Here is a 24905-nt window from a genome sequence, read left to right as displayed (position 1 = left end):
TGCTCACAGCAAAGCTGACACTGACTTAAGGCATGGTGTTTTCGATTGCCTCATACATACAGGCAAGCTGGGCAATGGATAAAGGAGCATGGAAACGAATTGGTGCCTTTGAATTGTGGGGTTTTCCATGAATACATACGTGCCATGGACTGTCAGATCAACGAAGAGACCTGCCCTGAAAGACAGATAGCCAGAATGCTCCTTTGAAGTGAGGACGGTGAGACTATCTCATGCACTTGATAGCCGAAGGAGCCCTTCTATGGCAGACATTGCGGCTGGGAACGTAGAAGGCTGAAAAGAGGAAGACCCTCACGGCAACACTCAGTTCAAGTGCAGGTAGCTCGTGAGGCAATAGCGGGAGTTGGCAGTATTGCTCTGTTGTGCACAGGTGGTTATAAGTTGGAGCTGAATTGGAGGCAGCTAAAAACCACATCAAGTAAATAGTGTGTACAAAGTCCTGGTGAATCAGTGGTTCAAGGGCACAAGTACAAACCCAAAGATCAAACCCACAAGCTGCTCCACGGACAAAGGATGTGGCCGCCTGAGTCCAGGAAGAAAGAGCAGGGTTGTAACTCCTGTGCGTTTTAAGTTTTAAATGTCACTTGTCCTGCCGGATTGGAATTCACTCTGGTAAGTTTTTCATGTGAGTGCTTTGTTTGTTTATATTGTAGAAGGAATGTGTTTTTATCTCATTTTCTTTTTTCATCCTTGGAATACTTGGCAACGTGTTAAAAGGTGGTGCTGGTCTCCCTTACCTGGTTTGTGTGTTTGAGATAAGGACACTCTCCTTGTCTCTATTCCAGTCTCCTCTAGAGCAGGTACTCACAATGACTCAGCTACCCGGACCATCCCCATAATGCCACGTCTGTACGTCCTACTTCGGATGAAAAAGAAAGGTCCCTGAATTGTGTGATATGTGAATTGAGTGCCAATGAAACCGTTGGGAAAACTGATATTAAATGAAGAGCCCTCCTAATTTCCAGAAGCATTATCCCTCTCCCCGTTCTTTGTGTGCGAGCTCACCTAGTACTTCTCCTGTGGTCCTCGTGTTTTTCTCATGGACTGAGTGTCAGTGGTGCTGAATGTTTGCTGTCTGCATCTCTTCCAGAAAACGGAATGTGAATACCCAGAAGATTCCCATTCATGAATAACAGACTCTCTTCAATTCTAAAAAGGAAATAAATGAGATTCCTAAATATTAATAGCCCACTGGAGATTAGAATTTAAAATGAGAGATCTTTGCCTTATTATCTCAAGGTGAATTATAAGAAAAGGAGTGGCAGAGAATGAAAATAATCTAGGGAGGAAGTAATATATGTATATACACATAAATAGTATGCATGTCAAATTTAATATATATTTATATCTTAGATATATAATAGCCTGTTATGTAATTTATATACAGCTTTTCTACTTGTCAATTTTCCATCTGTGGACACTTGGTAGATGAATAAAATATTAGAATTAAAAGTGCTTACTACTAATAGACAAGATAAATAATAATGTTTGGTCTTTTTGTTCATTTTCTTTCTTGAGTTATAGACAGGATATCATTCATGTGTCAATTTTGAATTTCTGATCATGATTAAATTCATTGTGCTGGATAGATGCAAAATAAGTGCCCCAAATAAATGGCATGATGGGATGGAAAATAGAGATAATTGTCATAAATTTAAAAGTAACAAGGAACTAGATGAGTATTTTATGTATGTGGAGGATGACTTATTTCCCATAAGAATGGATCCAAAGGATGTAACACAAACTGTGAGATCATACGCAAAGGTTCTGCGTTTTCATTTTGAAGCAAATAGGAAAGGGATAAGGGGCACTGATTAATATTATGTCAGCTTTTCTAAGCCTATCTCAAGCTATGCCATTTACATAATAATTTCTTGAGATGAAGCAGCGAATCTGTTTACATTTTCTTTTCTTTTTTTTTTCTTTCTAAGGGATTAGAATCTGCAGTCACTGTCGGACCACCAGGTTAGGCATTTGGAATTGCAAGGACTTTAAATCATTTTGAGTATACTAGTGGCAATTAAAAAATACCTGGTAGCACTGCGGGTTAAGCATTGGGCTATTAACCCTAAGGTCTGTAGTTTCAAACCCAGCCGCTGCTCAGAGGAATAAGATCTTCCTCCATTATAATTTACAGTTTCAGAAAAACTATCCAAGGCCACTAAGAGTGGGAAACAACTCAAGAGTAGTGGGTTTGGTTTGGGATTGCAATTCAGGATGATTACCCCACGCTTGTGCTGATTCCACGAACTCAAACTTCTTTGAATTTGTACAATATTAGATTCAGGAATGACATAGAAACTCCTGATTCCACCTGCTAAAATGTTCCTTTCCACATTCATAGAGATCATCAAGAATGTGACTGATATTATTTATACATATTAATGTAAATACACTCATCGTATTTTGTATGAGGTTTCTAGTTGAAAGCTGGTATTAAAGAGATAAGTGTTTTGGTTTTAGACCATTTTAGGGGGCATGTATTTAGTAAATAAAAGCTAAAACCTTCTGGGTAGCTTTGAACCTTGAAACTTATTGCTTCAAGGTCAGCCTTTGAAAGTAAATTTTTGCAGGCAAAGGAGTATTGTTCCAGTAATTCCTCAGACAGCATCCTAACCCTCAGAGTAACTCTGATTGCTATATTAGAGTTAATTAACCATTTTTAAAGAAGATACTTAACTCGACCAATTTTAATCTCAGTCAGTGAGGAATTTCAATCAGATTTTAATGCTAACCAAAATTAAGGACCCAATTAAATAATCACATATCTCCTAAAACAAATATATCAGGGGAATTGAGATTTTATGTAGTTTGTGTGAGAAACTTTTTAAATTTTCTGGTACAATTCATGAAGTTCTGAAACAAAACCCTTCAGACAACTGTTATAAAATATTAGACTATTCAATTACCTTATGTACTAGGTTCTACTGCATCTCTGGCAAATGATGGATGATTCAATTCAACGTGTAGGTTTTGCTACCAAGTATAGGTGAGTGGATTCCAAATCTATGTCTATAGCATCAGCTGATGTGTTATTAGACATCTCCAACTAGAGTTGTTCCCATTAGTCGCAGAAGATGCAGAATATCTATGTATGCTCAGTAGAGCTGCTCCATGGTTTTCAAAACTGGCACCTATCAGAGGCAGATCAGCAGGTCTGCCTCCTGGATGCCGTTGGGTTAGTAGCTGTGAGCTTCCCTGTTTGTGCCATTCAGGAATCCTATTCGAATCGCCTACTAAAAAATCAAACCAACAGGTTGCAAACTGAGCTCATCTTTGCCTTAGCTGCTTCTCCATACACTAGTATCACCCATCAACTACACAATTCACCCTTGGCTACCCCTATTTTTTATCACAATATTTATAGAATTTAATAACTATATCCTCCTTAATAGTTCACTTATATATCTCTAACTCTATCCCAGGTCATTTCCGAAGAGCAAGTTCCCACTATTATTTTGCCTTCATTATTGTCATAGTTTCTTTCCTGAGCTCCCAACTCCCAATCCTGACCTCACCCCTCTATTCTGCTAACATAAGAATCAGCATAGGCACAAATATCATCTTGTTTGTGAATGTGGAATAACTTCCTATTTCAAGGATTACAGAGTTTGCAAACAGTAAACATTGGGTCAAGCTATTTTAAGTCAAATGAATTTTTTGAAGGATAATGATGTCCATAGAATTAAAAAAGGAACAAAATGATCCTGGGCAGTAACTCATGGGAAATTTGGGGCGGGGGGGGGGGGCGGAGCGATGAGGGTATCAGAACTTCTACTGTATATTCCTGGAATGCTACACAATATTTAAAATTTCAGGAAAAGAGTGAGTGGTTTAGCTTGTGCTACAGGGCACCTCTCATTCAGGATGAGTGGAGACCTATGATGAATAGTTGAACCAGGACTGCCCAGAATGGAGAAGAGCCAGATCCCTAATGGAAATCGCGTGTAATTACATAAAGAAGAAAGAATTGTTTTATAAGTCTACACCTTTGAAGCTATATTTTTAGTATATCTTTGTATTTAAGGTCCACAAGAATCTGACTTATTCCAGTTCTTTAATTGAGTTGTGGTGGGGCCGTGGTTAAAACACTCAAGGGCTAGCCAGAAGATCAACGGTTCGAACTCACCAGCCATACTGCAGTAGAAATACGAGGTGGTCAACTTCTGTGAAGATTTACAAGCTTGGCAGTCCTTTAAGGGCAGTCATCCTCTGTCAGACAGTGAGGCTGTGAGCCGGAACCAATTTGATACAAAGGGTGTGGGTGATGAATTCAGTTGGTTCTTCAAATAAATGTTTTCTTATATGATATTTATCAGTCCGAATAATCTCCCTAGTTCACATAGAAAACATCCCACATACTTTAAGAGGCAATAAAAAATCTTTTCGTCAACATCTTTTTTCAATAGCAATTTCAACATCCAAAGCGAGAAATTGACTACTCCTTCTTGTTCCTTGTTAAACTCTATAGGTTCCTGTAGTAAAGCTCATTGTAAGGATTTCTTTTAAAATTAACTTCTCTGGATTATACTAGATTAAACATTCGATTCAAAATTTTAAAAAGCTCTATATCCCAGCATAAAGCAAGTGCCTAGAATACTTTTGGAGTCGGTCATCTGTTTCTGAGGAAATCTATAAGTGTATAAAACCTCTCCTCAAAATATTATGCTGCTGGGAGCCTTCTAACAGAATAAGATAGAAAGCCTCGTTCTTATTCTCAAATGCTTTATGGGAAACAGCATATTAATTTAAAGCTTTTCCCTTTAATGTTTAAAAAACCCTTTTATTGGGGGCTCTTACATCTGTTATCACAATCCATACATTCATCCAGTGCATCAAGCACATTTGCACATATGCCACCATCATCATTTTCAAAGCACTCTCCTCCCACTTGAGCCCCTGATATCAGCTCCCCATTTCTTCCCCCTCCCGCCCTCTCCCACCTGCCCTCCCTCATGAACTCTTGATAAGTTATAGATTAGTTTTCCCCATATCTTACATCCTCCTCTGTCACCTCACACCCACTTTTCAAATGTTCGTCAACCTGGGAGTGGATTCTAAGTTGATCCTTGTGATCAATTTCCCATTTCTCCCCCCATCCTCTCCTAATCCTCCTGGTATCTCTACTCTCCTTGTTGGCCCTGAGGGATTTATCTATCCTGGATTCCCTGTGTTGGAGGCTCTTATCTGTAGCAGTGTGCATGCTCTGGTCTAATCTGATTTGTAAGGTAGGATTGAGGTCATGATAGTGGGGTGAATGAAGCACCAAAGAGCTAGAGAAAAGTTGCGTGTTTCATTGGGTGCTATACTGCATCCTGACTGGCTCATCTTTTTTCTGTGACCCCCCCCCCCCCGTGAGGGGATGTCCAGTGGTCTAGAGATGGCATTGGGTCTCCACTACATGCTGCCCCCACATTCACCTCGGGTATGGTTTTATTCTGGGTCTTAGATGCCTGATACCTGATCCCATGGACTCATGATCACACTGGCTGGTGTGCTCCTTTCATGTGGGCTTTGTTGCGTCTGAGCTAGATGACCACTTTTTTATCTTCAATGGAAAGAAGGTCATAGGATGCCTAGGGGGCACTTAATCAAGGGCAATATAGCAGCAAGCAATTCATTTAAAGCTTGTATTACCTCTATAGGCTTCACCCATCCTCATTTCCCACATTCTGTCTAAATGTATTGAAATTATAAATTTGTTGTTAAAAGAATATGTTTTTATAAATTACATGCACAACCTTTTTACTCTACTAATTTCCCATTCTGTATTTTTTAAATATCCATTTTACCTTCATGTAATTTCCTTCTTTTTTTATATGTACATTTTTTCGGGGACCCGACATTATGAGGATTGGATGTTCCCTTCACTGCCCTTAGCAAGGCGGCACAGGCTTTCATTAGCCTCTGAAAGGGGCCTGCGAACCCAAGGGAGAGGTCAAATAGGACCTTTGTCAGGCTCTCTCGCCCCACTTTTTCCAGACACTACGTCTTGGTCCATTAGCGATTCCCTTTGGTGCTTTATGCTCTAGAACAACTGTGTGTTTGTAGGTTGTCTTAATCTGAAAGTGCATGCTGCATAAGTCTCCACACCATGCAGTTCTATGTTAGTAAATAAAGCAGGGGAAAGGATGTTGAAATTGCTATTGCATAAATAAATAAGTAAAAACAAAGGAAGAGCAGAACTCGCAGTACTTGCTTAATTGTAATGATAGGTTAGACGATTTTGAGCGGCATTGTTAAATGCTTGGATGTGAGCCCAGCATTAAAGTATTGTCAGTGGTGATTGCAAGATCTTTTACTTTCCATGTCATGGACCTGTCATGCTTTTCTTTAATTTAGTTAAAAAATACGTTTTCCTGGCAATGTATATTTAGAAACCAAATCAATTTTCTTTCATAGAAAATTCGAGTTTAATGTCAGTGTTTTTTTTTATGGAACAATCCTATAGTCTTTCCCTAGAAGTGTGACCCTGCCCCAGAAATGTCTGGGTCAGAAAAGAACAGGGAAAGGTTTTCTACATCATGGATTAAGGCAAGGCTCCAGGGAAGAGCTCATGGTAAAAATTAAAAAAAAAAAATTAGATCGAAAGGCAGAGTGGGTTAGGAAAGTACGCATCAAAATTGGTTTTAAAGACTCCATCAATGGCTTAATCACCTGTGACTAGTCCATTTCCAAGGTAGTAACTACCTAAAATTTATAGTAGGGCATTTAAAAAATTGATTTTATTTTTCCAAGGTAAAATTATGCGGTTAGCTAATCTCCATGATTCTTTTTGCATTAAAGGTGGTAAAACTACAAAAAGAAAGTAAAATCAGTTTTCTTTTCATCTAAAATGCAGCTTATCTGAGCAGAAAATTCAAAGCAAAGGGCAGTATCATATGACAGACAGTAACTTTTCTCGGCATCCAGGCACTCCACCCCCATTTTTGAAACAGTACCCTGGCATCTTTGTAGAGCTGTCATTAGCACAAGGAGCCCTGGTGGCATCACTCTGTGCTTCTCAACCTTCCTCAGGCCGCAACCCTTTCATACAGTGCCTCATGTTGTGGTGACCCCCAACCATAAAATTATGTTCGTTGCTACTTCACAACTATCATTTTGCTACTGTTATGAATTGTCATGCCAATATCTGATACGAGGACATATTTTCATTGTTACAAATTGAACATTATTAAAGCATAGTGATGAATCACAGAACAATATGCCATTGTATATTGTGAGATAATTATTTCTAATGACAAATAAGTGAAATTTTGTCTTGAAGCATGATGTAGCATGGGTCTTCATGCCGGGTACTCATATGTAGGCTTCGCTGCATGTGGGCGGGCCCACCTGGAGAAGGTTAGAGAAGTGGTGTCTTGGTTCCTAAGACCATCGGAAATATGTGTTGTTTGATGGTCTTAGGAGACCCCTGTGAAAGGGTCGTTCAACCCCCAGAGGGGTCACGACCCACAGGTTGAGAACCACTGACGTAGAGGGTTACAGGTTAAGTTGTTCAGCTCAATGGCAGCAGTGGAAACTCATCCTCCATGCCCAGGAGAAAGTTGAGGTTTCCTGCTCTTGTAGACTCATAGTCCTGACAATCCAAGGGAGCAGGTCTACTTTATCTTAGTCACCCTACATTGGAATGGAATCAAGGACAGTGGCTTTGGCTTCAGTTGAGTCATTAGCTAATATTGCAAAAATCCATCACGTTAGCATACGTCCATCTGATGGATGTTCAGATGGATTTAACTTGCAAATAAACATAATTAATTATTTTGGTGGGAGTCTGATTTCTTGTTAGATTATTTTACCTTTGTTTTTTTATTTTGCTTTCTTTTAAGATATGTAATGAGTTTAAATAAAAAAATTTCGACTGTGAATATAACGACTTCTTAGGGAAGCAACCTTGTTCACTGTAGATTGCTTAGCAATGTCCTGTCTCCTGCCAACCAATACCCCTAGGCAGTTGTGACTTGCAAATGACTTCCAGATAGTGCTAAACTTACCACAGGGGCAGAATCATGTCTTCATACTCTTTAAGCACCCCCTTTCCCCAAACAGGAAGCCCTGCTGGTTCAGTGGGAAAGAACTGGGCTGCTGACTTCCAGGTTGGCTGTTCAAATTCACCAGTAGAGAGAAGAAGCTGCTGATTCTGAGAATTAGAGTCTCAGAAACCTTAAAGAACAGCTCTACTCTGCCCTAGGGTTGCCATTAATCAGAATCAACTTGATAGCACTGAGTTTGGGCTTCTCAATAGGCTACATTAGGAGTGGTACATACTCAACAAGCTATCTTAGGAATGTAGTTTTCACCAATCATATCACTTTCAGTGTTTTTTTTAGAACTTTATGTAAATGTATATAAATAAAAGTTGGTGAGTTAAAACAAGATAATACACGCAACATTTTCAGTGCGCTATAAACAAATGGGTTAGATTGCCATTGTCAATCCTTCCTACCATGGAACCCCAATTCTTACTTCACATAAGGTCTATTTGACCATTCGGTATAGAGATCACCATATCAACTTCTCATTTATATTACAAACTTAAATTTCTAATCTGCCCCAATTTGTAATCAGCCCTTATAAATCTGCACTTCAGTGTGAAAACTTCTGTAAGACATTATACAACTTCAAAATTGATGAACTATTGGAGTACTGTAGCTCTAAAAAGAACACAAAAAGAAATAATGAACCATCCCTGGGCATTTTTATAAAGGCTTCAAAACCTAGCATGGAGTAAGTGGTTGGTGAATTTAAACATTCCCTTATAAACCCATGAGGAAAAGGAGGGATTGCACTTCTTTCATTAACTTGTCTGGCCCCCATCCCAACACATCCTGCTCTCAAAAAATATTAATCAATGAATGTGGAAATGATTGCATTTTAATTTTATTTTGGTTTTCTTTTTTCTCCTGTTTGCCTACTGCTCCCATCTATCCTTGCTTCTAGTGGTATGAGATTTTATATGCTGTCCCTCTGGGATAGGGTTGCTATTAGCTGATGTCAAGGCAGCCCCTGACTCAGAACAACCCATAGACAAGGGGGCAAAATGTTAGTCCTTTATCATCCCCATGATCAGTTGTAGTAGAGATCTATAGGATCTTCATTAGCTGAAATAGATCACCAAGATCTTCTTTCTAGTCAATCTTAATCTGCAAGCTCCTTTAATATCTAGTCAGTATGCTGGCAACACGCAAGCTTTAGCTTATAGACACACAGTAGGTCAGCAAGTTAGTCCATAGCCCATGACTTGAACCCAGGTCTCCAAGATAGAGGGTGAGGAATGTTCCACTGCAGCTTCACTGCCCCCTTTTGGCAGAGTGAGTCCAATGAGTCATGAGCAAAGGTGATGTGTGTCAGATCTAAGGGAGAGCCTTTAATTTGTCATGTGACCCTCTACAGATTCTTACTCTTTGGCCCAAAGAATAAGCCTGATATATTTGATTTAGAAAGAAGCTTGACCATGGGGAGGGCGGTGATATGACCAATATATCAAGTATTTGCCAACCCAACAGCTAGAAGAGGAAGGGTAAGATCCAGAGGTAGGAAATGTCGTAGTTTGTGTTCCCCCCAGCAGCAGACCTTGAGACAAGGATTTTAACGCAGGTAATGTATTTGGAGATGATGAGAAACACTGGTGAGGGGCACAGTGAGACAGAAAAGGCAAGGGCTATCATAAATAAGGGGACTTTTATCCAACAAATTACTGCTATGTTCAACCGGGGTTTGGGGAGTTTAGGGAAACGACTTGAAACACCCACTTCACAGTTATCCCACCCGAGTACAAGGGAGTTGTACATGTATATCCCAGTTGTCTCAGGTGAGGGCTGAGTCCCAAGTCCTTGATTGCTGTCCATGCACAAGTATATTCTGTGAGCTTTGATTCTCCAATTTGCATATTAGATCATGGGAACCACCCAGAGATCTGGTGAAAGTGTAGAGCCCCAAGCTCCATTTACCACTTTATCAATTAGCGTCTCTAGGAGGAAGCACCCAGTGTGTTTCATGAGGTTCTCAGGTGACTCCAATAATCAGCCAAGTTTCGGATACTAGTCTTTAGCAGAAACCCTCAGAGGCTGCTGAACTGCAACTTGCAGAACAAGGGCACCAAGAGTATCGGCTATATTTTCTAATATTGTTTGAGGCACTACTGTGTTCTCTAGAAGTAACCACTTCACACATTGACAACAACCTCACAAGGTAGCTGATAACATCCAAATCCACTGGCGAACCTTAGGAACTTTTCCTGGTGGAGGAACAGGGGTTTCTATTTTAATTGGTTAGCATGGTAGCATTGTAGAAGGAGAATTTAGAAAGTCAGATTGAATGAAGAGAGACTAGCTTAGAGAGTAGACAAGAGAAGACAGGGGGTAATATTAAGTTATTGAAGGAAAGAATCGATTGTATAAATACTCCATATAGAAAATGGTTATATTGACCGTTGAGAGTGGTGACCATTGATAAAGCGAGAGGACTAGAGAAGGCAGAGGAAGCTGATGAATGCAAGTTCAAATGCTCAGTGAGAAAAGAAGCAAGACACTTTATGAATTGGCAGAAGGAAAGAAATTCATTAGTTGCCAGATCATGAGAGTCTTGTGAACAATGGGAAGCCAAGCAGGGGGAAAGGAGAGCGAAAACATGCAAAGCAAAGAAAGAAAGAATCGCGATGTGGAAGCTATCTGACTAGTGATAGCAGACGCTCCTCAAGGCAGGCAAGGGGCAGAACACTTTGTGTTCTTCTCTAACTTAAATCTCCCACTTCCCTGTGTGCTGATAAATATTCTCCAAAATTTTAGAGGAGAAAAAAGCAATGAGGAGAGTTGAAGCCACTTTTCCAAAGGCATTCTGCCAGTCGGTTCTTAACCAGTTTCATCTACTGTGCTAGACCTGTGGAAGATACATGTAAAATAAAGCTATGGTAAACATAGTATGCCAAAAGTCCATGGTAATTGCATATTAGGAGATTGTGGATCACCTTGCATTTTATTGTGAAGAAAGTAGGAAAGTATAGGTTGGTGCAGTGGACTGAACGAAGAGGAGGTAGAAGTTTCTGGATAGAAGTAGGAAGAGTCTGGAAAATCCCATGTAGATGATGTGCAATGAATAGGAGAGAGAATGTAAGAGACGCCTGTCTAGTTGATTGCCCACTCCCTGCCATCCAGTGATTCCAACTCATAGCAATGCTACAGGACAGAGTCAACCGGCCCTGTGCACTTCTGAGACTTGTTAACTCTTTCTGGGAATAGATAGCCATCTTTCCCCATGGAAAGGCAGATGGCTTCTAACACTGTCCTTTCAGTTAGCAGCCCAACTCGTAACCCACTATGCCACCTGGGCTCCTTAGAACTAGTTGATAGCCTGACATCATCGTGCCAGAAGATAGTGATATAGTGAGGATAAACAAATATGTGGATACTTTATAGAACAAAGACAGGGAACAGAGTCGCCAATTATAAATTAGCCTGGCAAAGAGAGACCCTTGTTTTATATGAAAATTGTCAAGACCACAGAAAAGTAAATGGTCAACCAAGATCACCAAGAAAAACAGTAGCTCTGGGGACCAGAGTCCAGTTTTCTGATTGCCCAGACTGCCCTTTCCAGCAGGCAGCTCAGCCACCCTTACTGAATCATCATCTGCTCATTACTTATCCCCAATTCCAAAGGGGGTTATTGTGGTTAATGAATAAATGCTTTATGACGAAAACCCACTAAAACGACACAGCTATAGGGAAACATGAAAGACAAGTTGACCTTTGAGTTTTCTTCATACCTCCCTTCCGCCTCTCATCTTTTTAGCAAGGAGTTCTGGTTTTTCTTTACTGCAAACTGCCTTCCAAATACTGCCTGCTCCTACGTCAATTCCAGGTAGGGACTAGGGCCACCCTCAGGGAATTTCTAGCTGAATAAAGCTCCACTAAGCCTGGAAATCAAAATGCTTCTGGTAGGTAAATGGGGTACAGATGGGAAATCCACCCACTGTGTGACCAGGCATGATTTAGAGCAAGTGTTATTAATATGACAGACCCTAGCAGGCACTTTTGAGTTTCCTGCACTTTGCCAGTAGTTATTACAGCCATAATTTGGGCCCTGTGCATTCCTGGGAGAGTTTTGATTTAATAATATATCTTTCGGGGGTAGAAGGGGTAGGGAAGCCATATATAAGGTATCATTGACACATAAGACCTTATGTATATAGTTTTATGGTGATGAAAATGTTTAACATATGAAATACACATTTCTAACATTGGAGGAAGGACAGCGGCTTATTTCAAGGGCTCACATTATCTTGGGCAAATATTACAGTCCTGGATTAATGTTTAACTAAAAAAGTTTACTTGGTTCAAGTAAAGAAGCAGTCTCAGGGTTCAGGCTGATGTGTCTTGATGATTAGAATTTAGATTCCACGGAGAAGCCTTCAAAACCAAGGGTAGTGGACAGAAGAGACCGTGGGAGTTGAACCTGACTGCTAGAGAATGTGGACCAGATATCAGATCTTCATCCTTTGCTATCTCACCACAGAAGTCTGCATGGAGAAGAGGTCTTTCTCTCAAAGACAGGTGAACCCAGGAGCTAATTTGACTAGGATTCACAGCATTTTAGAAGGTACTCGATTCAAAAGAACAGTTTTCGAAGGGCACTACTGTAGCTGCTTTGGCTGTTGTAAAGACAGAGACGATGGCTGTGTCACTCATTTCTATGAGGCGCATGCTCTGTGTTACTGTGATAAATTCTGTGACAGGGAAAATTCTGATTGCTGCCCTGATTACAAGTCCTTTTGCCAGAAAGAACAAGAATGGTCTCCCCACACCCAATCTTGGTTGCCGGAAGGTAGGCTCTGGGGATGGGGTGAACCCTCTTCTAGCTATAATCACAAGATCAGACTTCCTTTCTCCCTCTACCTATCTCCTTTCACGTTTGCCTTCTTCTTCATTTTAAATGAATGCACTTTGATTGGGATTGCTACACTGAATGTCTTTGGGTTGTTAAGGTGTTTTGGCTTAGAGTACCTACCTTGTAAGAGCATGTTTCGATGTGTACTGATCCGATGACGGGGAGTGTTGGCCGGGAAACATTTTTAAACCCTCACTCCGTAAAAGCAAGATGACCTGAAACTCTCTTTTCTTGTAAATTGGCATTGGCCTCAGGACGCTTGAGCTGTGGTGAGTGTAGTCTCTTAGAAAATCGTATGAAAATCACAGGCCTGAGCATCTGCCAATCCCTGAAGCATTTCCTAGATAGTTTCTTGGAGCTTCAGGACCCCCTAGGGTTAGAAACGTGTGCTCCCGCAGCCCCATCAAAATCAAGGTCACAAAGAAGATACTGTCCGCCACGCTTTCTACCTGAATACAAAATAGGTTCTTCATGTGTGTTTTTGCTTTGTTCATTTTACTATGCCGGTCTGGAACTCTTTCAATTACTAAAAGGAAAAGATGGCTCCACGTAAGGCAATTATAAAGGTATGTGGGGGAGAGGGTAAATACAAATAATTCATAAGGAGGAGGGAGACTTCCCTCTTTCTCTAGTTATGGAGGAGTAATCGACATTGGTATAACCAGCCTCTGGGGAGTGGAGAGTAGGGAACCCACAGCTACGCTCCTGCCGTGCTGTCTGCCTAGCAACAGAAGTCGTTAATCTCCCATTCTGTCCAGTCTCCTGTACAGAAAGACAGGCTGAATGGGCAATGGTGACTAGATATTACGGGTCTCTTAAAATACACTAGGGGTTTAGTATCCTTATTTCTACAGAATTGACTTTGCCAATAAATTGTTCAGTCGACATTTATTTCATCGTAATTATTGCCAATTATAACACTAAGCACACAGAGAAGTCTTCATCAGTGATGATTGATTAAACACCTTTACTCCACCAGGGATTGAGCTTGGTGCTCAGTAACAAAACTGGTATCGAAAATAGAAATGTCTCATGAAAATCATAGTCAACGGATGGTTGAGGGGTGAGAGTCCTATATTTAACAAATTCATTGTTTAATTGCATCTTGTGGGGCGTGCTCTTAAGGAAGCCTTTAGGAAGCTGTGAGAATGTATACCAGACATGAGTAACATGAGTCAGTAACATATAAAATGGTGAGTTAGTTAGTTTATTGTGCCAACCTGGCCAATAAACACATGTGGGATTAATTGAAGGGTGGGGGGATAAATGGCTCGGCAAGTGTCCCTCGCCTTTTGAGTTCTTGGGTCTCTTGCTTTGTGATGGTTGGACCAGGGTACAGCTGCCTTAGCAGTTCCCTGCTTCAGCTTTCAAGGCCGACTTCCTGCAAGACATCTTCAAGGAGAAGCCACATGGACATACCCCAATGCAGCCCTGGGTGCTGGAGCAGCCATATGGAGACCCCTGCCAGCACTGAGATGCTTACACGTTCACTGACTCAGCTTTCCTCCTGCAGTTGGCATCATTGCGTGTGTTCTGTGAGATGGAGGAGGACTTTGTGGATGGGTGTCGGACATATGGGTTAATGGGTAAATGTTGGACTTGTGGACTTGGGCAGCACTAGGTTGGGATATTTTCTTGATGCACATTTAACCTTTATCTAAAACTCTCTCTTATACATGGGTTTCTGTAGATTTGTTTCTCTAAAGTACCCAGACTAACACAGATGGGATTGAGTGGAAGGCATGAGTGAGAGAGGGAAGACATTTGAACAGAGTTTAGGAGAGAGGATAAGTGAGCTGAGAAGAGTTGATATCGCTATTCTACTGGGGGGAGTTTGGCTTGGTCTTGGAACTGGAAGGACAGAGTAATGACGCAGGACGGTCTGGGGTGAAGTTTGAGAAGTGGTTAGAAGTGGGAGTGTGCCAGCCCCGGGAGGCCATGTTGAAGGTGTGAGACTTCTTTCTGCTTAAAGACCTCGTGGGACACTGTCACATAGCAATAGGATGAGTTTCAAGAGTCTGTGACCTTTGCAGTAGGACAGGAGCCCTGCTCAGAAAAGCCTCATGTTCAGCTTCAAGCAAGGCAGTCACCATTTGTATCTACTTAGCTTTGCATCAAGGGACTCTGTTACGCAATAAATTGTGCTTCCCCTCCCCCCCAACCCAGCCCATAAAACATGTGCTGTAAATCCTAACCCCTCCAATTGTGGTTCTCATCTCATTTGAGTCAGTGTGAGTGTCGCATATGTTTTACCTTAATCTCTTTTGAGATATAAAATTGCAGATTAACCAAGCAAGACAAGAAGCACATGCAAAGATGGGGGAAGATAGATGCCTGGTCACATGAGGACCACCAAGGTGCCAAGGAACAAGGTCTCTACCCTCCATCCTACAGAGAGAAAAAGCCTTTCACTAGTGTTGCTTCCCTGAATGCAATCTCTGTCACTCAAACCGTGAAAAGCCATGTTCTGTTTGCTAATGCCCCACTCGTGATACCTGGATCACAGCAGCATGAGATAACTAAGACCGGCTCTACAGTTTTATTTTCCGCCGGGCCCCAAATATCACTTAGCTCTTTATTTGCCTTGTTTAAAGATCAGTCGTGTTACGTTTGAGTTAATTCCCAAGTAAGAATAAATGGGAAGACCAAACTAACAAACGTGGATCCAGGAATGGTTTTGGGGGCTCACACTAAATCCCAACTCCAGTTGAAGGACAATTAGTTTTTACATGTCAGCCCTGCTCCATATTCCCCTCCAGGAAGGGAACACAGAGGAGATGGGTGCTAGAGCCAAAGATGGTGAAGAAATTAGATGGTGCCCCAGTGTCAGATAAAATAGGGGCTTACAGGCTTGTCTAAATGAGAGGTCAACTAAGTCCACACAGAAGAAAGACACCATCATCGATCAGCAAAGGATTCTTAAACATAATATGCTAAATTGAAGGGAGGGATTGGTATCAGAGCCTAGCGTCTGAGAATCTGGTTTGCAGAAGGCTGTGGATGAGTGGGAACCCAAGGTTCATTGGTGGAACCAAGCAGGAAATAAACCTTTGGGGAACTCGCTACAGTGAAAATTGAAGGATAGGAGGGAAGCGGTCACTGAATGGAATGCGTGGCTGAGTTAAGCATAGAAGGTCAAGGCAGAAGCCTGATGTTCACTGTTAAACTTGTCAGCAGATTCCCCCTAGAGTGCATGCTGGACCTGATCAGGTTTCCAAAATCACGCATTTTAGGGTTGTATTGTTTTGTTTGTTGATTGGACATATTAAGAGTTATCAACGAAGTGTTATGTCCTTGGAAGTCACCTTCTTGACGTTGTGTTACATGTTTTTTCATTTGGGGAGGTATGAGAACCAGGACAGATGAACCTATGAAGTCAGCAAGTGGACTAAGGGTTTGGGGGTCGGGGGCCACAGAGGTTTGGCGGCAAGGTGAGGGGGTGATGATGTCAAGGGGTCCATATAGAAAAAGAATGCTTGGAAAGTGATTATTGTAACCAATGTATGATTCTTCTGGATGTGTTTAAACTATGGAAGGATTTGATATATGTATTAACCCCAATTAATAAAAAGTTAAATGAAAATATCAGTCATGTTCAAAGACAGGATTGGTGACAAGAAAAAATAGGTGTGGGAAAATAACATGAGAAATGACTGCCGTATTCTGGAATGAACTTCTCAAGCGAGTGTGATGAATCGCATTTTTTCTGTGTTCAATCCTCATAGAAATTACTTCTATAATGTAAAAAGCAGGTGCTTGAATATTGTATAGTGTCCAATCGCTATGAGAGTTTCCATAATTTTGTCTTTATTGTGTGTACTTAATTATTCTTAGTCCAGTCACAAACATATGTCAGGCCTGTCCTCGTCTCCATTTGGAGCTGTATGGGAGGGTGAGAATTGGACGAGGCGTCCAGTAGTGGGAATGCAGTCAAGCCTGTTTTGTAGCTCCAGGCAGGGTGAGAGTAGAAGCATCACACGATACAGCCTTGCCTTGTAGGGTCTTACAAAGAGGAAAGGCACATACGAAGATAAGGTTAGTGCCAAAAGGTAATGGCTGTGGGAGAAATGCACTCGGTATGATGAGACCCGGCGGGTTAGAGTTGAGTCGTGAAATATGAGTGGTCATCACCTAGCTGATAAGGCGACAGAAGTAGGTTTAAGGATTTCTGGCTGAGAATAAATATAGTATGTGCAAGATGAGGCTGTAAAAAACTCCATGATGCAGAATCAACAATTAAGTTGGTAGGAAAAGTGGGGTTAAATTTGTCATGGCATTTATGTGTTAAAAGTCTCACATTGGCTTCCTTAAAATTTAAAGATTTGATTTATTTAGCCCACATAGGATATATGTATTTTTAATAAATTACATAAACTGGATCTTTAAAAAACAACTTGTGGGCACAGGGAGTTGAGTTAATTAAATTATGCTCAGCATATTATCACCATTCATGCATGAAGTTTTCTTGTATTTGTGGACAATTTTATCTATCATGTATTTATCAACCTAATTTTACTTTATCTTTCTGCCTGATTACCATCTTGTTGCAGAGTTAATATGTTTTGCTTGTTTCCTTTTGGTATCTTTTCTAAATATGTAACCTTGTTAGTTATACTTAAAATTTTAATTTACAAAATATATACCATGCTATAGACTTGATTTTATTTCTTACTTAAAAGAAATGTATCATGTCTTTAAGGTTTAATCTATATATTCCTATTCTATGGCGTTTTACTGATGCCCAGTTGAGGCACTTTCACACCACATTTACTTACTTGTTCCCTTGGTGATGGGTACATAAACTTCCTCCAAGTCTCCTGCTACCACAAGAAAGTGCAGATGGACAGTTTTATATGTTTTTCTTAATGAACCTATACAATATAAATAAGACGGAAATGATTAAGACCAGGGTATATACCTATTTAATGTAAATTCTGAAAGATGGCTCTCACGAATCAGTTTATAATCTCAGCTTGATCCCATTCAACACATGACATTATGCAGTTATGTAACCTTTACTCATTTGATATATGAAACATGATTTCTTATGATTATTTTGTCATTATTCCTATTATTAATGAGTTTGAAAAATGGATTTGAGTACCCCTTCATATTCTTATTATTTATTTGGATTTCTTCTTGCTTCACTTTCTAAAAAAATATAGCCTCATAATCCATCTTAATATCTGGCATAGAAAATCCATTTATAACCTGTTCTTCCCCCCCTCCAAGATTTACTAAATTATATGTAGACATTCAATCTTCCACAAATACTTTTGGATAGCTTTATCTAACTCCTCCAAAACTTCAGCTACAAGTTTGAGTAACATTTCAGAGAATGTTTAGATTTATTTGAAGAACATTGAATGTTAGTGCAATATCTATCCAAGAATAACGTATGTATTTTTCTGATTCTGACTTATTAAAATGTCCCCTAATAGAGTTTAAACTTTCTTCCTGTAGTCATCATGTACGCTTTTCATTAATTCCTAGATGCTTATGACTTTATTTTGAAATATATATACACAATATATATTTCAAGAAAATATACATATATATATGTTTTCAGGTTGGCACTGTGGACAGATGCTAATGTGTCTTGAAAGTCCATGCTCTATCTGAAAACCTTTCCAAACTTTCTTATCAGAGTAAACATGTCAATATCAAAGCCTCATAGTAAATATTACATATAGTGGGGAAGTTTTAGAGGTATTCACTTTTACTACTAACAAAATTTGATGGCTTCTATCTTTAACAAAGATGGGCTTGCCAATGCTTTCAGAAATAAAAATAAATAAACCGAAGCAATCTTTAGAAGAGCTGTAAAATGCTCATTATTTGTAGACAATGTGATGATCCACATAGGGAAAAAATTGACAAGGAAAACACACTTAGAAACGTTTATTTAAAGGATTTTATTAAACAACTCAGATTTTGCTTGCCTCTTGGAAATATTGGACATTGTGGTACCCTGTTCTGCTGGAGCATCCTCAGTTAACTATCAGTTGAGGGTCCCCTGTGATACTCCATGTGTTTTTCATTGGGCCACACAACCAACCCCTCCCTAGTTTCTGACTGGTCCTCAGCTCTCCCTTTCTGTACTCATCAGGACTTATCTGTTTTATAGTCTCTGTGAATGAAGATCCTCATTTTTGCTCAATGCATAGCTTGCACAACTCTGTGACATTCCTAGGCTACTGCTGCTCTATGTACGTTGAGTTTAAAAGACGATATGTCTGAAAATATATGCATTTTAAAGGTGTATTTTTGGCTAAAATAGATTTTACTTATTTGTTTTGATTGTTGAAATAGTCGGTGAAGATAACATGCTGATAAAATAAACCATTTGGCAGGATTATTGAGAGCCTTTTTTGTTGTAACTGTGATTCCTTGTGGTAAAAGGATGCAGTTGGGAGTGACTGACTGGTGGTAGAATCTATCCCAGGGTAAATATTATATTAACAGACTACGCTATGATACCATCTATCGTGTATTTTTTGGTGTCCTTACATCATACCCACTAAAATTGAATAGATACTATGAACCAAGTATGGGTACAAGTAGCTTTTAGGTATTAATGAATTAATGAATTCCAACTTAAATAATAGGATAATTTCATATTTAAATTATATAGACAAACTTTTTGTGTATATAATGATTGGTTTATTGTATTCTAATTATAATGCCACTAAAGGAGAAACAGTTACTTAATGCTTGTTACATATTCATCTTTGTTCTAGGTAGGTAGCTAAGACTAGACAAGTGACACAATTAGAAACCAATACAAGGAAGTCACTATCAAATGCCACATGTGAGCTCACTACGTGCAATAATCCACCTTAATGATTCGAAATGAAAAGTTGAGTACATTAAAACAATTGATACTTACTTTTGCAATTTGGGTGACAACCCCAATTAACGCACTCATTTTCAACACAAGGTATGTTTTGCCCGGATCATTATGTAAATAAAGAAAGGCTCTACTTTGCTTGCTGTTCTGCAATTATTAACGAGAGGGTGGCAGTTGTATTCATGAGTTAGTTTTCCAGAAATTATATCCAAGTTCCAGTCAGCAGCATTGAGAAAGAGCTGCATAGCTCTTTCCCTTTAAGGCAGTGGTTCTCAACCTTCCTAATGCTGTGACCCTTTAATACAGTTCCTCATGTGGTGGTGACCCTCCAACCATAAACTTATTTTGGTCGCTACTTCATAACTGCAATTTTGCTACTGTTATGAATCAGGCGACGCCTGTGAAAGGGTCGTTTGACCCCCAAAGGGCACATTTTAGATTGCAGAAGAGCATTTCTCTCTTTTCTCTACAATGCAGTCGCGATCACTAGGCCAGCCACACTGGTATGCCCCTCTGTGAGAGATTCTGAGCACTAAAGTGTTTCTTAGCTGACTAGCAACGAGCCCAATGATACATTGTGGTTCTCTCTTAAAACAATAACCTAGGTGCTTGTCACTGGGAATCATCCGCAGTATCTGGCAAAAAAAAAAAAAAAGTGTACGGAACCGCCTAAAATCAGAGTGGCTACTGTGATATCCATATTGTAATGACAGTGATTATTTCAATGTGTTATTTTGACTCAGATCAGAAGATAAGGTGCAGTATATTGATGTTATATATGGATCTGGATATTTCTTGAGATCTAGGTCTTAGTCAAAAAATAATGGTACTTCTTCAATGTTCTTTTTTTTTTTTTTTTTGCTGGAAAGCTGACGCTTGGCTAAGACTTTACTTTAGGGTCACATTGTGGGTGGAACTTATGATCCAGGTATAAGTTTTCTACTATTCATTATGGAAAGAAGCAATTAATCATTTTATTCTATAGCAAAATTTTGAGATTATAATTGCTATCACTAAAGTAATTTTTTCTTTTTCTTGTATGAAACTAACTGGCTGGAACGAAGAGTGCTATGCTATATTGAAAAAATGTTCAAAATGAACTGAAGTGAAAAGACAATGATATATTGCTAACACTCCTGTTTTTTATGTAGAGAACAACTTTCCTCCACAGCATATACAATGTTTGCTCAGTTCAGCATTCTGCGTAATAAAATGAAACCTTTATGTATTTAAACCTATTCACCTCTTGTCCATAGATTTTTGCCACTCCACAATCATGAGAAAAGAGATGAAAACTACTTCTTTCTCGATCTGCAAGCCTTTTGCTGCTGCAAACACAGGAGATAAGAAAGATTCAACATTAAATCAAGTGCAGGGTTTTAATTATTATGCAAAATTTGAACATATTTAGTAATTGAATGACACTAAGTGGTACAGAAGTTAAAGGGATTCTTGACTTTTCATTACCTAGAAGCAACAGAAAATGTTGCAGTAATCCAAAATTTCATTCAGTCAGAATTTTTTAAAGGCTGGAGGACAAAGAAAGCTGAATTTTAAAAAAAGAATTTTTATTATGTACTTTGTGATTGTTTACACAGCAAATTGAGTTCCCATTTTAGATATACAAATTGTACTGTGTGCTATTTGCTATGTTTTTCCTATGAATGTGTCAACATTCTCTTTAATTCCATCCTGGCTGATTCCTTTATAGCACTCTACTTTCCTTGCCCCTTAGTTGTCTCTTCTGTTCTTTTGAGTAATTGTTGGCATTTGGGACTCAGATTTTATTACTGAGATCTGCACTCACCAATAGTGGGTTTTTATTTCATACGACTGGCTGGTATTTCACCAAAAGGTGACTTCAGGGATTATTTTGGGTTCATGGTTTTAAAAGTATCTCAAGGCAGTCATCTGAAGGTGTCCTCTAGTCTCAATTGATTAATGAAATCTGGATGTTATAAGATTTTGAATACTTTCCCCTCCCCACCTCCTATTCCACCCAGAGGCATCTGTTAGAGCTGGTCTCAGGGTAATGGACATTGTAGCTTCGTAGACTGGTTTCTCCTCCAAGACTTTAGTTTCTTTTTACTTTTTTTTTAATTAGGTGGATTTAATACATATAACACATTCCATAGTTCAATCATGTCAAGTAGACCTGTACAATTGCTACCACACTGTTCCCAACCATCCTTCTTCTACACAGACTCCATGACATCATCCTTTTTCCCCACCACCACTGTACCTTTCTCCACCCCCAAACCCCCGCCCCCGCCCCTCCCGGAACTCCTATTCTACTTGCTGTCCCTGCAGATTCATCAGTCCTGAGACTGGTTTCTTTCTTCAATCTTTACACCTAAAATATAGAGACTAACAGATGCACTTTAGAGGGCGAAGACAAAATTTACTTATTCTAATAGATGTATCGTATTCTACAGCCCAATCACATAAAGCACAACTGTCCCATTGCTGCCCCAATCAGTTTCCAAACATTGTTTTTCTTCATGAACTCCTTGACATCGTCTCCCCTTCGTAACCCCTCCCCTGCTCTACCCCTCCCCCCAAACCCTTGTTCTTGAGTCTCTACAGGTTCATAAACCATGGGTTTCATATACTGAAAAATGGAACCACATACAACACAACTTCAAGAACGTGACCTCTGATGAAATGATACCTCTAAGGTACACCCTAATATGAACACACAAAACCAAACAATACGATGCAAACAGAAAATACAGAGAATTTTGGAAACCAGATCACGTCCAGCATGCCTCATGGGGTGGGGTGGGGGGAATCTACTGACAATGTTTTAACTGTTCGAGTCAGATTTATGCCTTTGCTCTTCTATACTCATCTCTCCAATGCTCTCTGTTTAGTAACCACTCATAATTCTTATTTGTTGAACCAGTTACACAGATAAAAGTTACAGTAGTCCCCTTGATGCTCAGGGGAAAAGTTATCCTGTATCTGACGTGCAACCTAAGAATCGGGCCTGGCAGTATAGGAGGGCAAGATATAAAAAGTTTTATGTTGCATATTTTAGATTTAGATGAAATCAAAATTAGTCATTCTAGAAGAGATGTCCAATAAACCATAGTTTGTGAAAATTCAGAGTTAATAAGGGCTGGAGTATGAATTTTGAAGAAATCAACATTCACGATTTCTGAAATGCCTGGAGCCTAAATAAGAAGCTGATGTATAAAATGGATAGGGGTAAGAAACAAGGGTTCAGGAGTGAGCTCAAAATACGTCGACAGACAGACAGATATCCAGAAGAGGAACCTGCGACTGTGTGGCCTGTAAAGAAGTGGTGGATTCCGGAGTGGGGCAGTCCTGGGAAGCAAGAGAAGAACACAGATGCATCTTTTAAGAGACTCTACCTCCAAAATACATCCATCTATCTGAGAGAGGAGGAGAAAACAATACCGCAGGGGTGAGAGTGTGAGCGAGAAAGAAGCGCAGTTTGAAATAAAAGGAGGTTGTTAATCTCCCAAGAGAAGGAATTAGGCAGTAAATTGAAAATTATGATGGCTGGGTAGTGAGAGAATCGCAAATTGGTGACTTTATCTTCTCAGGAAAATGCGTACGTGTGAAACACCTGGGAGTGAGTTAGTCCGATTGATTGCTTAGAGAATCTTGGTAAATGGATGGGTCATGACAGTTACAGTTCAAGGAGATTTAAAATTTTTTGTTATGTAAGAGCCTCTAAAACAAAAGTAGACAAATCATAAGGTGAAGAGCGAATACTTTGGTCATTTTGATCTGAAAAAAAGATGATACGATGTCTGTAATTGATTTTAAAGTGCTTTGTGATAGGCACTGAGTTAGAAATATCCATGCAGTCTGATACGTCTAAGGCACTTTAGGGCAGGCTTTAATCAGGAATCTACACCCCAGGGGGAGTCAGGAACATTTACTCCAAAAGGCCAGTCTGCAGGACAGCTGTTACAAGGATTTTTATTCTCCACGTTTTGATCAACACTAGAGCCTTTGAGTATTAGTACGATGAATGTCAAAAATGGGCTTTCCTTGGTAAAATTATACTCATGAATCAGCTATTGGTGAAATGAAGAATGTTGTATTTATGTGGATTAACTAACTCTTCTCAGCCCAACTCTTATGGCCCACAGCTTATAAGTATCTTTTCGAGGCAAAAAGCCCAAATCTGATGCCCTAGGATTGATCTCTAAAGGCTTCCATCTTCAGCCACTGGGTGGGAGGATTTCTCCTTCTTGAGAGTCCACTCTGAAGGTGTTATCAGCCCCAGACCTTCCAGGAAACGTTTCAGCCAAGGTGAACACAGCGAGACCTTATCAACAGACTTGAGACCTCCTAAGGCTGAAGTTATTTACTGAAGGTTATGCACCTCTTGGCTGCATCTTTTGTTGGTACTCTTGGGACGCCTGGCAGAATTTGAACTGTGATTTATTTATGTTTTGTATAATCTGGTTGAAAAGGCTGTGAAAGAGTAAATAGCCCTCATAAAAATGCAGCCTTTTTTTTTAAACTAATGAGAACTAAGAAGGAGAGAATGATGTGGAATCAAATTAGCTAGTTTTGTTCACAGGATGGTAGAATCCCTGGTGATGTAGTGGTTATGTGTTGGGCGGCTTACCACAAGGTCAGTGGTTCAAAACCATCCGCCAATACCTTGGGAGAAATATAAGACTTTCTACTATTGTAACGAGTTACAACCTGGGAACCTTACAGGGGCAGTTTTACCATGTTCTATAGGGTCACTGTTAGTCAGTCTTGTCTCAGTTGGCAACGAGTTTGGTTTGGTTCACAAGCTGTATGGTGAATTCCATCTTTTAGATCTTCCTTGCCAAAAGACACTATTTAGAAAATCCATTCAACTCTAATTCCAACTATCATCTATCACTGATATTTGAAATTCTCCAAATACTGGAAATTTTCTTCAGCCACAGCCAAAACAAAACAAAGATAGGAGCTATTTATGGAGACTTCAAACTTCTAGTTTAAACAAGAAGGATTTCTTTATTTTTTAATCCTTAAGATAATATATATGTATAGTTTGATGAATTTAAAAGACCTCTGAGTTTAGGAGACAGTAAAGAGAATGAGAGCATTTTAAAAGTAAGTATTAATGGATCAATCAATGAACAGCATAAGACCTTAGCGGAAAGTTGTTATATGA

General features: G+C 39.6%; 1 protein-coding gene across 1 annotated transcript in view; it reads left to right on the top strand.

Annotated features, from left to right (window-relative positions):
* The first annotated feature begins 12482 nt into the window (after window positions 1-12482).
* Window positions 12483-24905, top strand: part of TINAG (tubulointerstitial nephritis antigen) — an 84851-nt gene continuing 72428 nt past the window's right edge. The window contains exon 1 of the mRNA XM_075554060.1: window positions 12483-12837. Within this exon, the coding sequence (XP_075410175.1) occupies window positions 12483-12837 (355 nt within the window). The remainder of the gene's footprint in view (window positions 12838-24905) is intronic.

This window comes from Tenrec ecaudatus, chromosome 7 (assembly GCF_050624435.1).
Source record: "Tenrec ecaudatus isolate mTenEca1 chromosome 7, mTenEca1.hap1, whole genome shotgun sequence".
Lineage (NCBI taxonomy): Eukaryota > Metazoa > Chordata > Mammalia > Afrosoricida > Tenrecidae > Tenrec > Tenrec ecaudatus.
Note: the sequence above shows the minus strand (reverse complement) of the source record. Positions and strands in the feature narration are given on the sequence as shown.